The 21,970-nt window shown below is 39.9% G+C and overlaps 1 protein-coding gene across 1 annotated transcript; it reads left to right on the top strand.

Moving 5' to 3' along the window:
• Positions 1 to 20,561, top strand: LOC133545902 (uncharacterized). The gene is made up of 8 exons (XM_061891620.1): positions 1 to 530; positions 646 to 803; positions 7,974 to 8,662; positions 8,838 to 8,925; positions 14,433 to 14,545; positions 17,858 to 18,007; positions 19,123 to 19,240; positions 20,511 to 20,561. The coding sequence occupies exons 1-8, from the start codon at positions 440 to 442 to the stop codon at positions 20,559 to 20,561; spliced, it is 1,458 nt and encodes a 485-aa protein (XP_061747604.1). The 5' UTR covers positions 1 to 439.
• Positions 20,562 to 21,970: the final 1,409 nt, after the last annotated feature.

Here is a 21,970-nt window from a genome sequence, read left to right as displayed (position 1 = left end):
CATAGCACCAAGCAGAAAAAACTATGTACGCTGTGTTATTTCATTTTAAATTTCAAAAGAAATTTGTGGCTCGCATTGTTTTCTTTATTTTGTGAAACGGGTCAAAATGGCTGTTTGAGGGGTAAAAGTTGCAGACCCCCGATCTATGTCAAGTGTGACTCACTAAAATGTGTTTTTACCTGCAGGAGGTATTTTCCTCAGGCATGTGCTTGAAAAGTGCCGACTTCACATCATGTGTCTTTACTACCACGCCACAACTCTCGGGGATTTTCAAAAGCCGGCCGCCCCTCCTTATTCCCCCCTGGGACGACCTTAGCTGAGATCTGCGACAACCTCCAGTGGGCTCGGAGCCTCCCCCGGCAGAAGTCTGTGCAGGAACGCCACACCCTGAGCCCGAGGACCATGGCAAGGTGCGGGAGGGTTTAGAGCGAGAAGAACCATGAGGAGGTTTCTGCGAGGACCGAGGGAGGAGGACTGCAGTCAGATCCACTATCTGACCGCCAAGTGCTCCCGCCTGGCTGGGGACAAAGGTAAGCGGCCCAGGAGGACATCCGGGAGATGTTTCCTGAGACTGCTTCAAGACCTGCTGGAGTGTGGGCGTGACTCCACCAATGTTGACGTGTAGACCTTGTGCTGTGGTGGCAGCGCTGTGCGAGCGGGAGCTGCTGGTGTGCCGGGCGAGGGAGAAGAAGCTGCAGAAAGACTTCCAGAATGTGGCCGCTCAACTTATCCACCTGGAGAAGACCAACATGGAGCTGAAGAGGACGCAGGACCACCTGCTGGGAAACATCCGCCAGCAGCAGGTACTTCAGCTAACTCACTTTAGTAATAATAACAACCCCAGAATATCTTTTGCTGGGCCTGCTAAAAAAACCAAAGACCAAAATTCTCCCTTTTTTGTGTCTGCTTGTAAGTACTCTGTGTGTGTGCGCTGCCAAACATGCTCCTCTGCTCCTGAAACCAGCAATGTCACCACAAGACTATGTGCCATCATGCATGTCAAAATAATAATAATATATGGCTAAACCGGTACTTTTCAAACAGAAAATAGTACCATTTTTGATTAATTAGTACCGCAATACTATACTAGTACTGGTACACACACACACACACACACACATAAATGTGTGTGTGTGTGTATATATATATATATTATATATATATATATATATATATATATATATATATATATACATATACATAAAAACATACATATATACATCCATATATATATATATATACACACATACATACATATACATACACATATATATATATAATATATGTGTATGTATATGTATGTGTGTATATATATATATATGGATGTATATATGTATGTTTTTATTTATATGTATATATACTGTATATATATGTATGTGTATGTATATACATATGTATATGTATGTATAAGTATATGTATGTGTATATGTATATATATATGTGTGTGTATATATATATATATATATATATATATATATGTGTATATATGCACATATATATATACACACATATATGAATATGTATATACACGTGTTTATATAAAGATATATGTATATAGGTGTACTTATATATATATTCATTTTTTTTTCATTTTCTACCGCTTATTCCCTTTCGGGGTCGCGGGGGGCGCTGGTAGGGTGGTTAACTTATATATATATATATATATATATATATATATATATATATATTTATACACCTGTGTATATATAGATGCGTAATAATGTGTGTGTGTATAAATATATACGTGTATGTATACAATTATATATATATATATACATGTGTGTGTGTGTATATATATATACGCGTAATAATGTGTGTGTGTGTATATATATATGCGTATGTATATATATACATGTGTGTGTGTATATGTATATATATATATATATATATATATATATATATATATATATATATATATATATATATATATATATATATATATATATATATATATATATATATATATATAAAAAATGTGTGTATGTATGTATGCATACTTGCCAACCTTGAGACATACGATTTTGGGAGGTCGGGGGGTGGGGCGGAGGCGTGGTTGGGGCGGGGGCAGTGGTTAAGAGGGGAGGAGTATAATTCACCAACTCCAGTATTTCATATATATTTCATATATACATATAAATATATATATATATATGAATAGAGTGGAACCCGCTGTTAGCTCAGTTGGTAGAGCGGCCGTGCCAGCAACTTAAGAGTTGCAGGTTCGATACCCGCTTCCGCCATCCTAGTCACTGCCGTTGAGTCCTTGGACAAGACACTTTACCCACCTGCTCCCAGTGCCACCCACACTGCTTTAAATGTAAAAATTAGATATTAGGTTTCACTCTGTAAAGTGCTTTGAGTCACTAGAGAAAAAGCGCTATATAAATAGAATTCACAATTCACAATGTATGAAATACTTGACTTTCAGTGAATTCTAGCTATATATATTTATTTTATTATCGATGTAAATAAAAGTAATAGTTGAATTTCCGACGGCACCTATCAAATACACAGTATTAAAAACACAGTTGTTCCACTAACTGTACTGTGCTTGCTGGTTACTAAAAAAAACAAAAAACACTTTAACTATTTGAGTAACCTTTGTTCTGCCATTTGCTTATTGGCGAGCGATCACCGAATCCGGGAACATCCTTCATGGACTTGTTGTAGACATCAGCAAATGAGAAGGGGATGTTGCTTTCAGCTATCAGGTAGCCATCTTTGTCTCAGCAGAAGTTACACCATCGGGTCTCCATTTTGCGAGGTGGCCCATAATACTGGGTTGTGAACGATGCTGTGCTGCGGACGCTTTGTGCTTCGCTGACCGTTCATGGCTGAGTATGTCCATTAACTGTGTTCAATGGAGAAGTCTGTTCTACAAAATGTACACGCAACACACCCCTTCCCCTTCCAACTCTCCTGGATAAACTGAAATTATTGTTTCCATTCGTTTTGGAACTTGCAAGCGTATTTCTTCATTTTGCTCGTCAACGGTGTAATATATTGGGTTGCAATCAATAACCAAGCGACGTGATGAAGTTACGTCTCTTTACTGTGGGCTTCAGAACAGACTCCTTAATGCATGTTCCTTGACTGCACTTAAATGTAGAATATATTTACATTCTATTCAAAGTACAGTAGATGGCAGTATTGTCCTGTTTAAGAGGGTCACAACATTGCTGAGTCAGGTTCTCATGGAGCTGGAGGGGGCGTGGCCTCCAGCTCTGCCTGAATTTCGGGAGATTTTCGGGGGAAAATTTGTCCCGGGAGATTTTCGGGAGAGGCGCTGAATTTCGGGAGTCTCCTGGAAAACATATATATATATATATATAAGTAGATGATATTCATTGAATAAATAAATCATTACAAACCTGTAGCGAGCTGAATCAGTTGGCGTGTAGCACTGCTAGTCTGCACCACAATGAAGCAGAAACATTCAAATGATATCCAACAAGCGCACATTTATTCACAAAAATATGGGGATGCTGCTGATGATGTGTTTGACAGAGAGGGAGTAGGAAAATTTGTGTTTTGTGGTCCAGACGTATATTCAATTGATTTGAGTGGTGGACAGAGTTCTATGATAAAAGCCAGTAATGAAAGTGAAAGTGTGACTTGCAACAAGAACATGTGACACACCTTTCTTCTTGCTGATTACTTATTACTTAGTCTGCATATTTGTTTTGTTGCCTCTTGCTCAGCCACGAGATCTTCTTGGAAACATGGAGGTGTGACAGGAATGTGATGGTGCTGGCTCACTCACTCCTTCCAACACACCCACACACCAACACACTAACACACACACACACCAACACACACACACACCAACACACCCACACACCAACACACTAACACACACACACACTAACACACCCATACACACACACACCAACACACCCACACACCAACACACTAACACACACACACACTAACACACCCATACACCCACACACCAACACACCCACACACCAACACACTAACACACACACACACTAACACACCCATACACCCACACACCAACACACCCACACACCAACACACTAACACACACACACACACTAACACACCCACACACCAACTCACCCACACACCAACACACCCACACACCAACACACCCACACACCAACACACCCACACACCAACACACTAACACACCCACACACACCAACACACCCACACACCAACACACACACACACAACACACCCACACACCAACACACTAACACACACACACACTAACACACCCATACACCCACACACCAACACACCCACACACCAACACACTAACACACACACACACTAACACACCCATACACCCACACACCAACACACCCACACACCAACACACTAACACACACACACACACTAACACACCCACACACCAACTCACCCACACACCAACACACCCACACACCAACACACCCACACACCAACACACTAACACACCCACACACACCAACACACCCACACACCAACACACCCACACACTAACACACACCAACACACCCACACACCCATACACCAACACACACACACACAACACACACACACACCAACACACCCACACACCCATACACCAACACACACACACAACACACACACACACCAACACACCCACACACCCATACACCAACACACACACACAACACACACACACACCAACACACCCATACACCAACACACCCACACATCCATACATTAACACACACACACACACACACACCAACACACACCCACACACCCAAACACACCAACACCCACACACCAAAACACCCACACACCAACACACACCCAAACACACCCACACACCAACACACCAACACACACACACACACACACACACACACACACACACAACACACCCACACACCAACACCCACACACCAAAACACCCACACACCAACACACACCCAAGCACACCAACACACCCACACACCAACACACCAACACCCACACATCAACACACCCACACACCAACACACCCACACACCAACACACCCACACACCAACACACTAACACACCCACACACACCAACACACCCACACACCAACACACACACACACAACACACCCACACACCAACACACTAACACACACACACACTAACACACCCATACACCCACACACCAACACACCCACACACCAACACACTAACACACACACACACTAACACACCCATACACCCACACACCAACACACCCACACACCAACACACTAACACACACACACACACTAACACACCCACACACCAACTCACCCACACACCAACACACCCACACACCAACACACCCACACACCAACACACTAACACACCCACACACACCAACACACCCACACACCAACACACCCACACACTAACACACACCAACACACCCACACACCCATACACCAACACACACACACACAACACACACACACACCAACACACCCACACACCCATACACCAACACACACACACAACACACACACACACCAACACACCCACACACCCATACACCAACACACACACACAACACACACACACACCAACACACCCATACACCAACACACCCACACATCCATACATTAACACACACACACACACACACACCAACACACACCCACACACCCAAACACACCAACACCCACACACCAAAACACCCACACACCAACACACACCCAAACACACCCACACACCAACACACCAACACACACACACACACACACACACACACACACACACACAACACACCCACACACCAACACCCACACACCAAAACACCCACACACCAACACACACCCAAGCACACCAACACACCCACACACCAACACACCAACACCCACACATCAACACACCCACACACCAACACACACACACACACACCCACACATCAACACACCCACACACCAACACCCACACACCAACACCCACACACACACACACCCACACATCAACACACCCACACACCAACACCCACACACCAACACACCCACACACCAACACACCAACACCCACACATCAACACACCCACACACCAACACACACACACCAACACACACACACACACACACACACACACACACCAACACCCACACACCAACACACACACACACCATTCACACCAACACACCCACACGCTAACACACACCCACCCACACACCAATATACCCACACACCAAGACACCAACACACCCACACACCAACACACCCACACCAACACACCCACACCAACACACCCACACACCAACACACTAACACACACACACACCAACACACACACACCAACACACCCACACACCAACACACTAACACACACACCAACACACTAACACACACACACACTAACACACCCATACACCCACACACCAACTCACCCACACACCAACACACTAACACTAACACACCCATACACCCACACACCAACACACCCACACACCAACACACACACCCACACACCAACACACACTAACACACCCACACACCCACACACACCAACACACCCACACACCAACACACCCACACAGTAACACACACACCAACACACCCACACACCCATACACCAACACACACACACAACACACACACACACACACACCAACACACCCACACACCCATACACCAACACACCCACACATCCATACATTAACACACACACACAACACACCAACACACACACCCATACACCAACACACACACACACACACCAACACACACCCACACACCCAAACACACCAACACCCACACACCAAAACACCCACACACCAACACACACCCAAACACACCCACACACCAACACACCAACACACACACACACAACACACCCACACACCAACACCCACACACCAAAACACCCACACACGCTAACACACACCCAAGCACACCAACACACACACACACCAACACACACACACACACACCCACACATCAACACACCCACACATCAACACACCCACACACCAACACCCACACACCAACACCCACACACACACACACCAACACACCCACACACCAACACACCCACACACCAACACCCACACACACACACCAACACCCACACACCCAAGCACACCAACACACCCACACACCAACACACCAACACCCACACATCAACACACCCACACACCAACACACACACACACACACACACACCCACACATCAACAAACCCACACACCAACACACACACACACCAACACACACACACACCATTCACACCAACACACCCACACGCTAACACACACCCACCCACACACCAATATACCCACACACCAACACACCCACACACCAACACACACACATCAACACACCCACACACCCACACACCAACACAGTAACATACCAATACACTCACACACCAACACACACCCAAACACACCAACACACCCACACCAACACACCCACACGCCAGCACACCAACACACACACACACCAACACACACACACCCGCACACTCACACCCCACACACCCACACACCAACAGACCAACACACCCACACGCCAGCACACCAACACACACACACACCCACACACCCACCCACACATATATATATATATATATATATATATATATATATATATGTATGTGTATATGTATGTATGTGTGTGTGTGTGTCATATATATATGACTTATTTTGAACATATTTATGACTTTGACCCTTCTGGGTCCAAACTTGTGTGAAACATTCAAGCTTAAAACAATATTTATCTTGTATTGCTTTTGAAAAAGAAAAGATGTCCCCCGCATGATTACATTTGTGAGTGTGTGGCCCTTAGTGGGAAAGTTAGGACACCCCCGACCAATTTTTTATACGTGTGACAAATGCTAAAACTCTTTGAGAGTGAGTGACGGCAGACGTGCACACTGTTATGTGCTTATCTTTTTATTCTCGGCCTAGATTTGCCGTGTGCAGAGGACGCGTTGCCCCTGACCTACTGTAAATGTACAGTATGTGTGTGTGTGTGTGTGTGTGTGTGTGTGTGTGTGTGCTCGCCAGGAGCTGGTGGACAACTTGCGGCGGCGCCTCTTTCTCCTGGTGGAGGAGAGCGAGCGCGATGAGGAAGTCGCACGTCAGGTGACCTCAGAGCTGCTCTGCCTCCAGAGCTCTGAGGTGCAGCTGCAGGGCCTGCTGGTGGAGCTGCACGACCAGGCCCAGCGCAGGCAAACGGCTGAGGAGGGCCCTGCGGTGGAGCTGCACGCCCAGGCCCAGCGCAGGCACACGGCGGAGGAGGGCCTGCTGGTGGAGCTGCACGCCCAGGCCCAGTGCAGGCACACAGCGGAGGAGGGCCCCGCGGCGGAGCTGCACGCCCAGGCCCTCAATGCAGACGCACCGACACAGGGCCTCCTAGCGGAGCTGCACGCCCAGGCCCAGCGCAGACACACAGCGGAGGAGGGCCCCGCCGCGGAGCTGCACGCCCAGGCCCAGCGCAGGCACACGGCGGAGGAGGGCCTGCTGGTGGAGCTGCACGCCCAGGCCCAGTGCAGGCACACAGCGGAGGAGGGCCCCGCGGCGGAGCTGCACGCCCAGGCCCTCAGTGCAGACGCACCGACACAGGGCCTCCTAGCGGAGCTGCACGCCCAGGCCCAGCGCAGACACACAGCGGAGGAGGGCCCTGCCGCGGAGCTGCACGCCCAGGCCCTCAGTGCAGACGCACCGACACAGGGCCTCCTAGCGGAGCTGCAAAGGTGAGGACTGACCACATTCCTCAGGTCTTCACCTGGAATAAACCCCAGGAAGGTAGTAGCACCACTAGAACTATTAGCCTTCACCAGGAACATGATGGACATCATGAAAGTTGGAGTCAGGATGCATTTTGAAGGCAAGAAGTGGGAGTCAGTGAACATGTGTTGTCTTCAACAGGAAGAGTGCAGCGTTAGAAGATCTTCAAGAAGCTAACAAGATGCTGGAGGAAGAAGTGAAAGCCTGTGGAGTTGCACATGAAGAGCAGGTGAGTCTGAGTCCTCTGCACTTACTTTTCTTTACAAAAGTGCTTTTAGTGGGGTAAGAATAAGCAGCCTAGCATGAGCATTAATGTACTCCACATAAATGTAATATTTCATTGGACTGTGCAGGTGGTCTTCATGTTGTGTCCCCCACACACAATACTGCCTTCATATTTATATTATTATATAACTATATGGATTTAATACTCATTTTGGCTCCATCAAACTTCAGAAATCATCATTATTTTTCTCAAGAAATGTAGAATTTAGAGGAATTTCAATGTGTTTTTGGCATATAAAGCTTAAAATGAGCATTATTGTCCATGAAAATGCAGTAATTTTGTATCTGATATTAATTTTAGGTCTATAAAACATCAGAAATGATCATTGAGTAACATTTGTGGGATTTTGCATGTGTTTATTGGCATATAAAGCCTAGAATGAACATTATTATCCATAAGAATGCAGTATATTTGTATTTTATTGGGTTATGCAGGTGTTTTTTGGCATATCCATCCATTTCCTACCGCTTATTCCTTTTTTGGGTGGCGGGGGGCGCTGGTGCTTATCTCAGCTACAATCGGGCGGAAGGCGTTTTACACTCTGGACAAGTCACCACCTTATTTTGGCACATGAAGCCTAAAATGAACATTATTACCCATATGAATGCAGTATATTTGTATTTTATTGGGTTATGCAGGTGTTTTTTTGGCATACTCATGTATTTAATATTTATTTTAGGTCTATAAAACCTCAGAAATGATCATTATTTTTCTATATAAATGTAGAATTGAGATACATTTGTGTTTTTTGGGCATAAAAAGCCTAAAATGCTGATAATGCATATTGTGTAGATGCAATATGTTTGTATTTTATTGGATAGTGCAGCTCTTTTCATGTTGTGGCCCCCAAGGTTTCTAGCATATCAATACAAATATTAATATAAAAACTATAACATGGATCACAAACATTATGTTGGCTTATAATAAATAATATTTTCATTACTTTCTAGTTGAAAACAGAATCTTTGTATTGTTTTGCTTTGTGCAGATATTTTCTTGGCATTCAAATGTATTTAATATTCATTTTCGGTCTTTAAAACATCAGAAATGATCATTGTGTATAATTTGTGGGATTTTGCATGTGTTTTGGCATAAAAAGCCTAAAATGAACATTATTATCCATATGAATGCAGTATATTTGTATTTTATTGGGTTATGCAGGTGTTTTTTGGCATACAAATGTATTTAATATTGATTTTGGGTCAATAAAACCTCTGAAATGATCATTATTTTTATATAGAAATGTAGAATTTAGAGGAATTTCAATGTGTTTTTTGGCATATAAAGCTTAAAATGAGCATTATTGTCAATGACAATGCAGTATTTTTGTATTTTATTGCCTTGTTCAGGTGTTTTCTGGCAAACACATATAATCATTTTGGGTGTAGAAAACCTCAGAAATTATCATTATTCTTCTGTAGAAATGTAGAATTTGTAGATAGATAGTACTTTATTGATTCCTTCAGGAAAATTTAAAAATTGTGGGATTTTGCATGTGTGTTTTGGCATATAAAGCCTAAAATGAACATTATGCTGTATATTTGTATTTTATTGGGTTATGCAGGTGTTTTTAGCATACAAATGTATTTAATATTGATTTTTGGTCTATAAAACCTCAGAAATGATCATTATTTTTCTATATAAATGTAGAATTGAGATACATTTGTGTTTTTTGGGCATAAAAAGCCTAAAATGCTGATAATGCATATTGTGTAAATGCAATATGTTTGTATTTTATTGGATAGTGCAGCTCTTTTCATGTTGTGGCCCCCAAGGTTCCTAGCATATCAATACAAATATTAATATAAAAACTATAACATGGATCATTCATTCAATCACAAACATTATGTTGGCTTACAATAAATAATATTTTCATTACTTTCTAGTTGAAAACAGAATCTTTGTATTGTTTTGCTTTGTGCAGATATTTTCTTGGCATACAAATGTATTTAATATTCATTTTAGGTCTATAAAACATCAGAAATGATCATTGTGTATAATTTGTGGGATTTTGCATGTGTTTTGGCATATAAAGCCTAAAATGAACATTATTATCCATATGAATACAGTATATTTGTATTTTATTGGGTTGTGCAGGTGTTTTTTGGCATACAAATGTATTTCATATTCATTTTGGGTCAATAAAAAAAAGCTCAGAAATGATCATTATTTTTCTATAGAAATGTAGAATTTAGAGGAATTTCAATGTGTTTTTTGGCTTATAAAGCTTAAAATGAGCATTATTGTCCATGAAAATGCAGTATTTTTGTATTTTATTGCCTTGTTCAGGTGTTTTTTGGCAAACACATATAATATTCATTTTGGGTGTAGAAAATCTTAGAAATGATCATTATTCTTCTGTAGAAATGTAGAATTTGTGGGATTTTGCATGTGTGTTTTGGCATATAAAGCCTAAAATGAACATTATTATCCATAAGAATGCAGTATATTTGTATTTTATTGGGTTATGCAGGTGTTTTTAGCATACAAATGTATTTAATATTTTTTTTGGTCTATAAAACCTCAGAAATGATCATTATTTTTCTATAGAAATGTAGAATTTAGAGGAATTTCAATGTTTTTTTTTGGCATAAAAAGCCTAAAATGCTGATAATGCATATTGTGTAAATGCAATATGTTTGTATTTTATTGGATAGTGCAGCTCTTTTCATGTTGTGGCCCCCAAGGTTCCTAGCATATCAATACAAATATTAATATAAAAACTATAACATGGATCATTCCTTCAATCGCAAACATTATGTTGGCTTATAATAAATAATATTTTCATTACTTTCTAGTTGAAAACAGAATCTTTGTATTGTTTTGCTTTGTGCAGATATTTTCTTGGCATACAAATGTATCTGATATTCATTTTCGGTCTTTAAAACATCAGAAATGATCATTGTGTAGAATTTGTGGGATTTTGCATGTGTTTTGGCATATAAAGCCTAAAATGAACATTATTATCCATGTGAATGCAGTATATTTGTATTTTATTGGGTTATGCAGGTGTTTTTTGGCATACAAATGTATTTAATATTTATTTTGGTCTATAAAACCTCAGAAATGATCATTATTTTTCTACAGAAATGTAGAATTTAGAGGAATTTCAATGTGTTTTTTGGCATATAAAGCTTAAAAGGAGCATTATTGTCCATGAAAATGCAGTATTTTTGTATTTTATTGCCTTGTTCAGGTGTTTTTTGGCAAACACATATAATATTCATTTTGGGTGTAGAAACTCTCAGAAATGATCATTATTCTTCTGTAGAAATGTAGAATTTGTGGGATTTTGCATGTGTGTTTTGGCATATAAAGCCTAAAATGAACATTATTATCCATATGAATGCAGTATATTTGTATTTTATTGGGTTATGCAGGTGTTTTTAGCATACAAATGTATTTCATATTTATTTTAGGTCTATAAAACCTCAGAAATGATCATTATTATTCTATAGAAATTTAGAATTTAGAGGAATTTCAATGTGTTTTTTTGGCATAAACAGCCTAAAATGCTGATAATGCATATTGTGTAGATGCAATATGTTTGTATTTTATTGGATAGTGCAGCTCTTTTCATGTTGTGGCCCCCAAGGTTCCTAGCATATCAATACAAATATTAATATAAAAACTATAACATGGATCATTCATTCAATCACAAACATTATGTTGGCTTATAATAAATAATATTTTCAGTACTTTCTAGTTAAAAACAGAATCTTTGTATTGTTTTGCATGGTGCAGATATTTTTTGGCATTCAAAAATAACCATGAACATTTTTAAAAGACTTATGTTGGATCCTCTTTAATGTTGGCCCCTCCTTATTGTTGCAAATATTAAGATACACAATTTTGTGCAGCAATTTATTTTTGGGTCCAACTATTCTAGTTATGTTATGAGGCTTTTTTATGAATTAACTCTATAAGAGTTTGACCAAAGAAAGTTTGCGCCACAAACAATAATTGTCATATTTGCAATGGTGGGGGGGGGGGGGGGGGGGGGCAACAGTTCATTTGGGGTCCATTAAACCTCAAAATGATCATTAATATCCACATAAATGTATAATTTGGGGGATTGTTCATGTTACGGTGCTTATGATCTATATAAATATAGGGTTTTTGTATTTTATTGTATTCACGGTGGCAGAGGGGTTAGTGCGTCTGCCTCACAATACGAAGTTCCTGCAGTCCTGGGTTCAAATCCAGGCTCGGGAACTTTCTGTGTGGAGTTTGCATGTTCTCTCCGTGAATGCGTGGGTTCTACTCTGGCTTCTTCCCACCTCCAAAGACATGCACCTGGGGATAGGCCCCTCCCACCTCCAAAGACATGCACCTGGGGATAGGCCCCTCCCACCTCCAAAGACATGCACCTGGGGATAGGCCCCTCCCACCTCCAAAGACATGCACCTGGGGATAGGCCCCTCCCACCTCCAAAGACATGCACCTGGGGATAGGCCCCTCCCACCTCCAAAGACATGCACCTGGGGATAGGCCCCTCCCACCTCCAAAGACATGCACCTGGGGATAGGCCCCTCCCACCTCCAAAGACATGCACCTGGGGATAGGCCCCTCCCACCTCCAAAGACATGCACCTGGGGATAGGCCCCTCCCACCTCCAAAGACATGCACCTGGGGATAGGCCCCTCCCACCTCCAAAGACATGCCCCTGGGTATAGGCTCCTCCCACTTCCAAAGACATGCCCCTGGGTATAGGCCCCTCCCACCTCCAAAGACATGCACCTGGGGATAGGTTGATTGGCAACACTAAATGGTCCCTAGTGTGTGAATGTTGTCTGTCTGTCTGAGTTGGCCCTGCGATGAGGTGGCGACTTGTCTAGGGTGTACCCCGCCTTCCGCCCGATTGTAGCTGAGATAGGCGCCAGCGCCCCCGCGAGCCCAAAAGGGAATAAGCGGTAGAAAATGGATGGATGGATGGATGGATAGAAATATGTTGTAGAGTGCCAATAAGACAGTGTAACACCCTGCAGTTCCTCCTTTTGTCCAGCAGAGGTGAGTGTTGTACACACTGGCGTCCTCGCCCTGGCTGCGTCTTCTTCTGCTTTCCAAGTCTTCTTGGTCTTTGTCGACCTGTGAGCCAGAAGCACCTCCACACATGCTGGACTTCAGGAACCAGGGGAAGCCATGAAACATTCCTCTGTCAAAATAATTCCTTTCTTCCTGAGCATATTTACACTTGGACTTGGAGCACGTCCAGGCCGTCCATCAAAGTTCGGCCGCTCCAAAGTCTACAGGATCTGTCATCGCGGGCGCCGCGCTCCAAGGGAACAAGTCTTTGTGCTTGATGCCCCCGCCCTGCAGATATTAACAGCACTAAATCATGCCTGAGTCACCATAATAACAGCACTAAATCCTGTCAAGTCAGCATAATAACAGCACTAAATCCTGTCAAGCCAGCATAATAACAGCAGCAACTCTTCCTGCTTGTGAAGGTGGCGGCCCTGCAGCGGCAGAACGAGGGCAGCGTGAAGAAGCTCCAGGACACGGTGGAGCAGTTGGAGTGGTTGTGTCAGCAACAACGATACTGGATGGACTACATCAAGAGGTGCCATATCAAACACACACCGAGCAGACCTTGGTATCATCGATCCAATGCAGGGACAATCTTGCTGATGCTGACACCTTTTACTTGAAACTGATCACTAAAAGATGCAATCATGTTGCATTCGCACAACAATAAGTAGAAGAACAACACTTTAATGGGCCTGCTGTCTGTGCCCTGGACCTCGGGCCTGGACTACATCCAAGCCGACATACTTCTATGATCGTGCCTGGTATCCAAATGCAGGATTTTTAGGTATACACATACAAAATTAGCTGAAACGCTAGCATAAGATGTTAGCTTGCTAATGCTAGCACGCTAATATAAGAGACGTTAGAATACTTCTAAGATAGCACCAAGTATCCAAATGCATAATTTTTAGGTTTAAATATACAAAATTAGTTACTAAGCTAACGCTAGCATAAAATGTTAGCATATGAATGCTAACATGCTAATATAAGAGACATTAAAATACTTCTAATATAGTGCCGAGTATCCAAACCCCTGATTTTTAGGTTTGAATGTGCAAAAATAGCTAAAAAGCTAGCATAAAATGTTAGCATGCTATGGCTAGCACGCTAATATAAGAGACACTATCACACTTCTAAGATAGTGCCGAGTATCCAAATGCATGATTTTTAGGTTTAAATATACAAAATTAGCTGAAAAGCTAGCATAAGATGTTAGCTCGCTAATGCTAGCACACTAATATAAGAGACATTAGAATACTTCTAAGATAGCACCAAGTATCCAAATGCATAATTTTTAGGTTTAAATATGCAAAATTAGTTACTGAGCGTACAAATGCTAACATGCTAATATAAGAGACATTAAAATACTTCTAAGATAGTGCCGAGTATCCAAATGCCTGATTTTTAGGTTTAAATGTGAAAAAATAGCTAAAAAGCTAGCATAAAATGTTAGCCTGCTATGGCTAGCATGCTAATATAAGAGACACTAGCACACTGTTGAAATAGTGCCGAGTATCCAAATGCATGATATTTAGGTTTAAATATCCAAAATTAGTTCATAAGCTAGCATAAAATATTAGCATACTAATGCTAGCACGCTAATATAAGAGACGTTAGAATACTTCTAAGATAGCGCCAAGTATCCAAATGCATAATTTTTAGGTTTAAATATACAAAATTTGTTACTGAGCGTACGAATGCTAAAATGCTAATATAAGAGACATTAAAATACTTCTAAGATAGTGCCGAGTATCCAAATGCCTGATTTTTAGGTTTAAATGTGCAAAAATAGCTAAAAAGCTAGCATAAAATGTTAGCATGCTATGGCTAGCACGCTAATATAAGAGACACTATCACACTTCTAAGATAGTGCCGAGTATCCAAATGCATGATTTTTAGGTTTAAATATACAAAATTAGCTGAAAAGCTAGCATAAGATGTTAGCTCGCTAATGCTAGCACACTAATATAAGAGACATTAGAATACTTCTAAGATAGCACCAAGTATCCAAATGCATAATTTTTAGGTTTTAGTATGCAAAATTAGTTACTAAGCATACGAATGCTAACATGCTAATATAAGAAACATTAAAATACTTCTAAGATAGTGCCAAGTATCCAAATGCCTGATTTGTAGGTTTAAATGTGCAAAAATAGCTAAAAAGCTAGCATAAATGTAAGCATGCTATGGCTAGCACGCTAATATAAGAGGCACTAGCACACTTCTAAGATAGTGCCGAGTATCCAAATGCATGATTTTTAGGTTTAAATATACAAAATTAGCTGAAAAGCTAGCATAAGATGTTAGCTCGCTAATGCTAGCACACTAATATAAGAGACATTAGAATACTTCTAAGATAGCACCAAGTATCCAAATGCATAATTTTTAGGTTTTAGTATGCAAAATTAGTTACTAAGCATACGAATGCTAACATGCTAATATAAGAAACATTAAAATACTTCTAAGATAGTGCCGAGTATCCAAATGCCTGATTTGTAGGTTTAAATGTGCAAAAATAGCTAAAAAGCTAGCATAAAATGTTAGCATGCTATGGCTAGCATGCTAATATAAGAGACACTAGCACACTGTTGAAATAGTGCCGAGTATCCAAATGCATGATATTTAGGTTTAAATATCCAAAATTAGTTGATAACCTAGCATAAAATATTAGCATACTAATGCTAGCACGCTAATATAAGAGACGTTAGAATACTTCTAAGATAGCGCCAAGTATCCAAATGCATAATTTTTAGGTTTGAATATACAAAATTTGTTACTGAGCGTACGAATGCTAACATGCTAATATAGGAGACATTAAAATACTTCTAAGATAGTGCCGAGTATCCAAATGCATGATTTTTAGGTTTAAATATCCAAAATTAGTTGATAAGCTAGCATAAAATATTAGCATACAAATGCTAGCACGCTAATATAAGAGACGTTAGAATACTTCAAAGATAGCGCCAAGTATCCAAATGCATAATTTTTAGGTTTAAATATACAACATTTGTTACTGAGCGTACGAATGCTAACATGCTAATATAAGAGACATTAAAATACTTCTAAGATAGCGCCAAGTATCCAAATGCATAATTTTTAGGTTTAAATATACAACATTTGTTACTGAGCGTACGAATGCTAACATGCTAATATAAGAGACATTAAAATACTTCTAAGATAGCGCCAAGTATCCAAATGCATAATTTTTAGGTTTGAATATACACAATTAGTTAGTAAGCATACGAATGCTAACATGCTAATATAAGAAACATTAAAATACTTCTAAGATAATGCCGAGTATCCAAATGCCTGATTTTTAGGTTAAAATGTGCAAAAATAGCTAAAAAGCTAGCATAAAATGTTAGCATGCTATGGCTAGCACGCTAATATAAGAGACACCAGCACACTTCTAAGATAGCACCAAGTATCCAAATGCATGATTTTTAGGTTTAAATATACAAAATTAGTTCATAAGCTAGCATGAAATATTAGCATACTAATGCTAACATGCTAACATAAGAGACGTTAGAATACTTCTAAGATAGTGCCGAGTATCCAAATGCATAATTTTTAGGTTTAAATATACAAAATTAGTTCATAAGCTAGCATGAAATATTAGCATACTAATGCTAACATGCTAACATAAGAGACATTAGCATACTTCTAAGATAGTGCCGAGTATCCAAATGCATGATTGGGTTCACTTTTGCACTGTTTAATGCTTAATGATTATTTGCACCCTCTACATCAAATATGATTTGCCTGAGAAAAAAAAAAGGAAGTGAAGATGTTGTTTCGAGACAATAATAATAATAATAATAATAATACTAATAATCCTTGTCAGGTTCAAAGACTGCCTGCTGGAGGAGAGAGAGAGTCTGCTGGATCGAGTCAACACTCTGGAGAGAGAAGCACAAACATGGAAGAAGAAGTCACGTCATGCAAGTCTACACACACCTCCATGCTGCCCCCTGCTGGACGCTCACTCTCAGAGGTCATAGCTTTGTCAACATTACCATCCTAGCTTACTGACGGTAGCGTCTTCACTTCTTTTTGCCAATTTTGCAGCCGACCACCTCAGAGTCATATGACTTGGTGTTTAAAGCATGCTAACTGTTAGCATGCTAATGTTAGCATTCCAGCATGCTAACTTTTAGCCAATTTTGCAGCCGACCACCTCAGAGTCAAATGACTTGGTGTTTAAAGCGTGCTAACTGTTAGCATCCTAATGTTAGCATTCTAATGTACTAACTGTTAGCATGCTAATGTTAGCATTCTGGCATACTAAGATTAGCGTGTTAACTTTTTTTGGGCAATTTTGCAGCCGACCACCTCAGAGTCATACGACTTGGTGTTTAATTCATGCTAACTGTTAGCATTCCAACATACTAACTTTTACTTGACTTTGACTTGGTACTTGACACATGCTAACTGTTGGCACACTTATGTTAGTATTCTAATGTACTAACTGTTAGCATGCTAATGTTAGCATTCTGGTGTAATAAGATTAGCGTGTTAACTTTTTTTGGGCAATTTTGCAGCCGACCACCTCAGAGTCATACGACTTAGTGTTTAACGCATGCTAACGCTAGCATTCCAGCATGCTAACTTTTAGCCAATTTTGCAGCCGACCACCTCAGGGTCATGTGACTTAGTACATGACATGTGCTAACTGTTGGCATACTTATGTTAGCATTCTGCCGTACTAAGATTAGCGTGTTAATTTTTTTCACTAATGTACTAACTGTTAGCATGCTAACTTTTCTAGCCAATTTTGCAGACTCGTATGACTTGGTACATAATGGTAACTGTGTAGCATTCTAGCATGCTAACTTGTATAGCTAATTTTACACACGTACGCTTTATAGTCATGTGACTCTGTTCCTGACACATTCCAACTGTTAGCATGCTAATGTTAGCATTTCAGCACTCACACGCAATTTCCCCCAAAATTTAACATGCTAGTTTTTTGTGTGAAAAGCAAAAATTTAAAGACATGTTACAGTTTTTAAGTACACAAGATGTGCTGAATTAAAGAGCAAATATGAACATGAACCACATAGTTTGTGTGTTGAAGTGATGGTTTTAAACACGTCTGTCATCTTTTAGAACCACCCAGACCTCGTGGGACAGCGATGAAGAGGCGGAGCTAGAGCACCAGGTGATGAGGTCAGAGGTCGTGTACGAGGCACACCAGGTAGGACTCTTTTTGGGGGGGGGAGGGGGGGCTATATATATATACATATATATATATCGCATAAAGGGAAGAAGATTAATAGCTATTCAGTAGGATTTAAGGTCCAAGCTTACATCACACTCAAATTTTTACTGCATGCCTTTGGTAAGTGCCGGAGTGAGAAGAGGTTTTACAATAATTAGCGCATGCTTACTTTTACCGCATGCCTTTGGTAAGTGCCGGAGTGAGAAGTGGTTTTAAAATAATTAGCGCATGCTTACTTTTACCGCATGCCTTTGGTAAGTGCCGGAGTGAGAAGAGGTTTTAAATTAATTAGCGCCCCGGTCGGAAATTCAAGGAAATACTGTATGCCAAATAAAAAAGTAAATACTGATAATAATAAGTTTTTATTGATGTGGGGGGTAGAACTATTGTCCAATTCTTTAGTCTTTTGTGCCGATACAACTCTTTTACTTCCGATACCATATTGTAGCCTTGAGTATTGGCCGATACTGACGTGATATCAGCAGGAAGCATGCATACTTTTATTGTGTAGATGTTGGCAAACAACTTTGATTAAGTGAAAAGAAAAAACATTTTCAGGTGTGAAAAACACGAACCTATTTATTGTTTTTTAGCTTTTATTCATTACTGCTGTCTTTCAATTGAAGTGGGGTGGTAATTATTTTATTTTTTTTGCCGACCCCCTAGCGGCCACGGTAATTACTGAAGTCAAACCCGTGACACGGCAGCAGCTTTCTAGTATTTTATTCATTTGTTTGAATTATTATAAAAAATGAGGGAAAAAATGGGAACATTGTTGAAATAGATAAAAAAATTAAATAAACTTTATTTTTTTATTCTAATAAATGCACATTGTCAACTTTGAAATGCCGATTTTACAAAGTTTGCAGAAAAAAAAAAAAGAGTAATATTTTCTCTGCATTTATTCATGGTGTTACACACATCTGCACCACCGCTCTCATGAACGCTCTCTGACCTGTGGGAACAGTTCTGGTCTCTCTCTCTCCATGCAGTCTGGACTTGTACACATTCTTAGTGAATTGTTCAAATAAATCCATTCACCGTCACATGAGGCAGTAAGTAGAGTCATGCGGACACGTTTGTTCCTGGATACTTTCTAGAATTATTTGATGTCTTTTATTGCTGAATGATTCTGTCTAGCTTGTGTGCTTAGCTGCTGTGTAGCTTGTATCGCACCTGGTATCACACATTGTCATTGCAGCCTTTTTTGTGCTGATATCAGACCAATATCAATATGGGACCTGTGAGACACGACTAATATTGTTGGCCCGCCCAGAACCAAGACCGAGGAACACATGTTGTGATGGAAGGAGACAAGTTTAGTTGAGTGGGTTTGGACATGCAAGCAATGATGTGATGTGAGAGCTGAAGAGAGAATAAGAAGTGTTCTTGTAGAGCTCAGAGGGGGGTCTGGGTTCTTGGTCCCAGGACTAAAAGACAGCAGACTTACAGTAGTAACTCTGCTGCCTGACTCCATTAAATCATCTTCGAAGAAATGTTGCTACAAACTTTTACCCTGAAAAATTAATTCATACGGGACCAATAAAAATATATATATATGTTTTTTTTTTAAACCATACATATTTAAGTATTTTTATGACCCAAGACCCAACTTCAGAGGAGCCCTAAAAGTTTAAAGTTTTGATGTCTGTTTAAAAAAAATCCAGTGAAGAGCAGTGAAAACTGCCAAACAGCCTTGTAGGGATGAAATAGTCTTCTTTCGGACTTCAAAAAAATACAAAATTATATATATGTGTATATATATATATATATATATATATATATATATATATATATATATATATATATATATATATATTAAACCATTAGGGCTCCTCTCAAGTTTGATCCCGGGTCATAAAAATGTTCAAAATAAGTCAAATATATATTTTATTCACTTACATGTCTAGATTAACTTGAGATATATCCATCATTATAAAGAGTTTTTTTAAATATGTATGTTTTTCCACACAAAAAATGCAATATTTTCCCCAAATCATATTTAAAGTGTAATAGTGAAGAGCAGGGAAAACTGCCAAACAGCCTTGTAGGGATGAAATAGTCTTCTTTCTGCTTTAAAAAAATTAATAAATTATATGGATATATATATATATATATATATATATTAAACCATTAGGGCTCCTCTCAAGTTTGATCCCGGGTCATAAAAATGTTCAAAAGAAGTCAAATCTATATTTTATTCACTTACATGTTTACATTAACTTGAGATATATCCATCATTATAAAGAGTTTTTTAAATATATATTTTTTTCCACACAAAAAATGCAATATTTTCCCCAAATCATATTTAAAGTGTAATAGGGAAGAGCAGTGAAAACTGCCAAACAGCCTTGTAGGGATGAAATAGTCTTCTTTCGGACTTTAAAAAAATAAATAAAATAAAATAAATATATAATATATATATATATAATATATTAAACCATTAGGCCTCCTCTCAAGTTTGATCCCGGGTCATAAAAATGTTCAAAAGAAGTCAAATATATATTTACCCTAACCCTAACCTTACATGTCTAGATTAACTTGAGATATATCCATCATTATAAAGAGTTTTTTAAATATTTTTTTTCCCACACAAAAAATGCAATATTTTCCCCAAAACATATTTAAAGTGTAATATTTGATGTGAATCATTCATAACATTGATTTTGATGGATTTTTATTTTTGAGCAAAGACAGTTTGAAAGAAAAAATCCTCCTTCATGGCAGCTTTGTCTT

Source organism: Nerophis ophidion, linkage group LG29 (genome assembly GCF_033978795.1).
Source record: "Nerophis ophidion isolate RoL-2023_Sa linkage group LG29, RoL_Noph_v1.0, whole genome shotgun sequence".
Lineage (NCBI taxonomy): Eukaryota > Metazoa > Chordata > Actinopteri > Syngnathiformes > Syngnathidae > Nerophis > Nerophis ophidion.
Note: the sequence above shows the minus strand (reverse complement) of the source record. Positions and strands in the feature narration are given on the sequence as shown.